The following is a 3,875-nucleotide window of genomic DNA, read 5'->3' on the forward strand; positions in this document are numbered from 1 at the left end:
GGGGGAGGTGCTCACAGGCCCTCTCAAAAGCCGCTCGCCCCCCACCCCCAGAGGGTTGGAGGGGGGACTCCTGAATCCCGTACTAGTCCCACGAAGAAGCCAGAAGCCCGGGTGAGCGCGTAGGACCGCCAGGGACCGGAGGGATTCTGCCCTGATCTGCAGGGCGCTTTCCCGCCGCCGGGCCCCACTCACCAGGTAGGGACGGGTTTCTGGGTCTGGCCGAGAAGGAGGCCATTCACAGACTGGTTTTACGGAGGTGGGCAGATGGCACTTTAGATGGGGGTAGCGGGTCTGGCGCTGTTGTCTCTAAGGGTCTAGGAGGACAGGGATCCGCTGCGCCTCGGGGTGGAAGGGCGGGGTGGGGTGGGGATGGTGCAGCGAGGGAGGATGGGGAGTGGGAGGTGACGCATTTTGGTTCTCTTTGGACAGGTGGCCATGGCTTCGCTGCCCACTCGGGGCCCCGCGATGCCGGCGTCCACCACCCCAGCCAACCAGAGCGCGGAGGGCAACGGGACGGCGGCCGGGTCCGGCGCGCAGGCGGTCACCCCCTTCCAGAGCCTGCAGCTGGTGCACCAACTGAAGGGGCTGATCGTGCTCCTCTACTGCATCGTGGTGGTCGTGGGGCTGGTGGGCAACTGCCTGCTGGTGCTGGTGATCGTACGGGTGCGCCGGCTGCACAACGTGACCAACTTCCTCATCGGCAACCTGGCCCTGTCCGACGTGCTCATGTGCGCCGCCTGTGTGCCACTCACGCTGGCCTACGCCTTCGAACCCCGCGGCTGGGTGTTCGGGGGCGGCCTGTGCCACCTGGTCTTTTTCCTGCAGCCGGTCACCGTGTACGTGTCGGTGTTCACGCTCACCACCATCGCGGTGGACCGCTACGTCGTGCTGGTGCACCCGCTGCGCCGGCGCATCTCGCTGCGCCTGAGCGCCTACGCGGTGCTGGCCATCTGGGCGCTGTCCGCGGTGCTGGCACTGCCCGCCGCCGTGCACACCTACCACGTCGAGCTGCAGCCTCACGGCGTGCGCCTCTGCGAGGAGTTCTGGGGGCCCCAGGAGCGCCAGCGGCAGCTCTACGCCTGGGGGCTGCTGCTGGGCACCTACCTGCTCCCGCTGCTGGTCATCCTCGTGTCCTACGTGCGGGTGTCGGTGAAGCTCCGCAACCGCGTGGTGCCCGGCTGCGTGACGCAGAGCCAGGCGGACTGGGACCGCGCACGGCGCCGCCGCACCTTCTGCCTGCTGGTGGTGGTCGTGGTGGTCTTCGCCGTCTGCTGGCTGCCGCTGCACATCTTCAACCTGCTGCGGGACCTCGACCCGCGCGCCATCGACCCCTACGCCTTCGGGCTGGTGCAGCTGCTGTGCCACTGGCTGGCCATGAGCTCGGCCTGCTACAACCCCTTCATCTACGCCTGGCTGCACGACAGCTTCCGCGAGGAGCTGCGCAAGCTCCTGCTCGCCTGGCCCCGCAAGATCGCGCCGCACGGCCAGAGCCTGACTGTCAGCGTGGTCATTTGACGCCCACCCGCTGGCCCGGGCCCGGGGGCTCCACGCGCGCGTCCCCAGGCGCAGAGCTAAGCCAACCCCCAACCCGCCTCTCTCCCCGCCAAGGGCAGCCTCTTGCCCAATTACTGTCTGTCTTGTCTGCGTGTCTTTGTGAAATGTGAATTGGGCTTTGGTGGGAGTCTTACGCTTTGCTTTGGTGCGGCGGGAAAGCCAGGGCGGGGGAGGTATGGGGTGGGACGCTGGGATTCATCATTGCTTCCTTCTGCTTTGAAGACCGAACATTCCCTGTTCTCTGAGTTCAGGAAAGTACTTCAGAACCACAGGGGTCTCCCTTCCTTTTCCTGGCTGCTTGCTCAGAGGTGAGAGGAGGGATGGGGGGGGCTTTACCACCGCAGGGTGGGAGTCGGGAAAACGTCACAGCTGCCTCTTTTAAAAGACGTGCATCTGATATTGTTTAGTTACTTTGAACCCAGCAGTTTCTATGATTCCAGGAAAATATGCTTTACAAATCCATACCCAGGGTTCCAGCATTTGCCGAATAAGATCTTTAAACACCCAAAAGGCTTTTATTAAAATATATATATATTGATTTCCCTTCCCTTTCACCTAAGTTAATATGGGTCTGCCCTCTAGTGACCTGTATTAGTCAACCATCCCTCTTAATCATCAATGTGTTTAATGTGCTGTGAAGACTTTTTAATTGACTCTTGATAATAGTGTTCTCGTACATAATCTGTGCTTTTGTGACTGACTTCTTTCACTCAGTGTAAGGTCCTGCAGGCTTATCCATGCTACGAGCAGTTTCGAAGTTCCATCATTCTTTAACGTTTCGGACAAATGAAGGCTCACACACACAATGGAATACTACACAAAGTTTAAGAAAAGGTCTCCGTTTAACGCCCTTTGAGTTTACAGTGCAAAACCACTTATGAGTCACCCTTCACGATGTCTTGTTTTTGTTTCCTCTACTCCTTACTCTCCAATTACTATTTTTAAAATGATGGGATTAATTAGTCAATGAAGAGGAAGTCAGATAGAGTACAAGGTGCAATTCACTTAAAGGGAATCTAGAGCTGTTAGTAAGTGGATTCTGACTTGTAGTGCCCCTATAACATAAAAAACTTACACCCGTGAGTCAATTCCAACTCAGCAACCCTACAGAGGGTTTCCAGGACCGTCAGTCTTTACAGGAGTGGGCGCTTTCAGCTTTCTCCCAGGGAATGGCTGGTAGGTTTGAACCTAGGACCTTGTGGTTAGCAGCCCCCGTGCCTAGCCCACAGCACCATAGGCTCCTTCCTAGGGATCCATGGTTTACAAGATCGTGAAGAGTTACAGCCTGGAAAACTCACAGGGACAGTTCTATCCTGTTGCTGTGGGCCGGCATTGACTCGGTCGGTGGCAGTGAGTTTGGGTTTTGGTTCATCGTGATGGGCGCCGACTGCCATAGCTTTCTCCCGCAGAGCTGCGGGTGGGTTCAAAAACCAACCTTTGGGTTAGCAGCCGAACGCTTAACCACTTCACCACCAGGGCCCCTTTTAAAGGACACATAACTGTATATGATGAGGGTTGTCTATGTGTGCATTTGGGTACACACACCCAGTGGAAAGTGTGTGGCATAGCAGTCTCCTGCATTCTCTAATTACTATGTGGCCACCTGTCTGCCCTGCTCTCTGGTGACATTTTAGAACAAGATTAGCCCAGAATGCAAGGACTTAGGAGTGGAACAGAAAAAGAAACTGCTACGTACAGAATGCACAGCTTACTTCTTTCCAGGTGAGGAATTTGGGGTCACTTAACCTCCTGAGAAACCTTCGGTCAAGGGCCCGTAGACAAGGACCTCCACATGGAATGTTGGAACTGGGGAAGAAGGGCAGGAGTCTTGGGGACTGAAACGGCCTCGCTGTCAGACCAGCGCCTGTGGCATGAACTGACCTCTGCAGCAGCTTGGCCACCATGTGGAAATTTCCAGTACTGCAGGCTCATTAAAGAACACTCTATTCACTGTTCCCTTCTCTTACTCTCAGAAAGGAGCACATTTACCCATCAAAGTGGGCCCGAATGTGAGAGACAGAGGGTGATTCTGGGTGGCGGTGACGAGGATTAAATCCTGGTACTGCAGGGTCAGCAATCTCAGTGGAAGAGTGAGCGTCTCTGGTTGGACAGTTACCCGTATGAAGCTTTAGTAGTTATATAAGTAGATGTTCTGCAGGTGGTGGAAGGGCAGGAAAAGGCTGGCTTGGGAGAAAATAGGTGGTAGAAAAAGTGGAGATCCACATTAAGTCTGGCAATGGCTGAAGGCCATTTCATTTGTGCCCATGGAGATCTGAGAGCTGGGGCTCTGATGCCGCAGCACTGTGTCACCTCCTTGCCCC

The 3,875-nt window shown here is 56.3% G+C and overlaps 1 protein-coding gene across 1 annotated transcript; it reads left to right on the forward strand.

Moving 5' to 3' along the window:
- Nucleotides 1-435: 435 nt before the first annotated feature.
- On the forward strand, nt 436-1,515 carry PRLHR (prolactin releasing hormone receptor). Its single transcript, XM_004700906.2, has one exon. It carries the CDS (start codon nt 436-438, stop codon nt 1,513-1,515), a length of 1,080 nt encoding a protein of 359 aa, XP_004700963.1.
- The last annotated feature ends 2,360 nt before the right edge of the window (nt 1,516-3,875 follow it).

Source organism: Echinops telfairi, unplaced genomic scaffold, assembly GCF_000313985.2.
Source record: "Echinops telfairi isolate 266 unplaced genomic scaffold, ASM31398v2 ScPeMD7_70;HRSCAF=299, whole genome shotgun sequence".
NCBI lineage: Eukaryota > Metazoa > Chordata > Mammalia > Afrosoricida > Tenrecidae > Echinops > Echinops telfairi.

Excerpts from the sequence above, each read along its gene's own strand:
- PRLHR (XM_004700906.2), top strand. The coding sequence starts at position 436 with ATGGCTTCGCTGCCCACTCGGGGCCCCGCGATGCCGGCGTCCACCACC.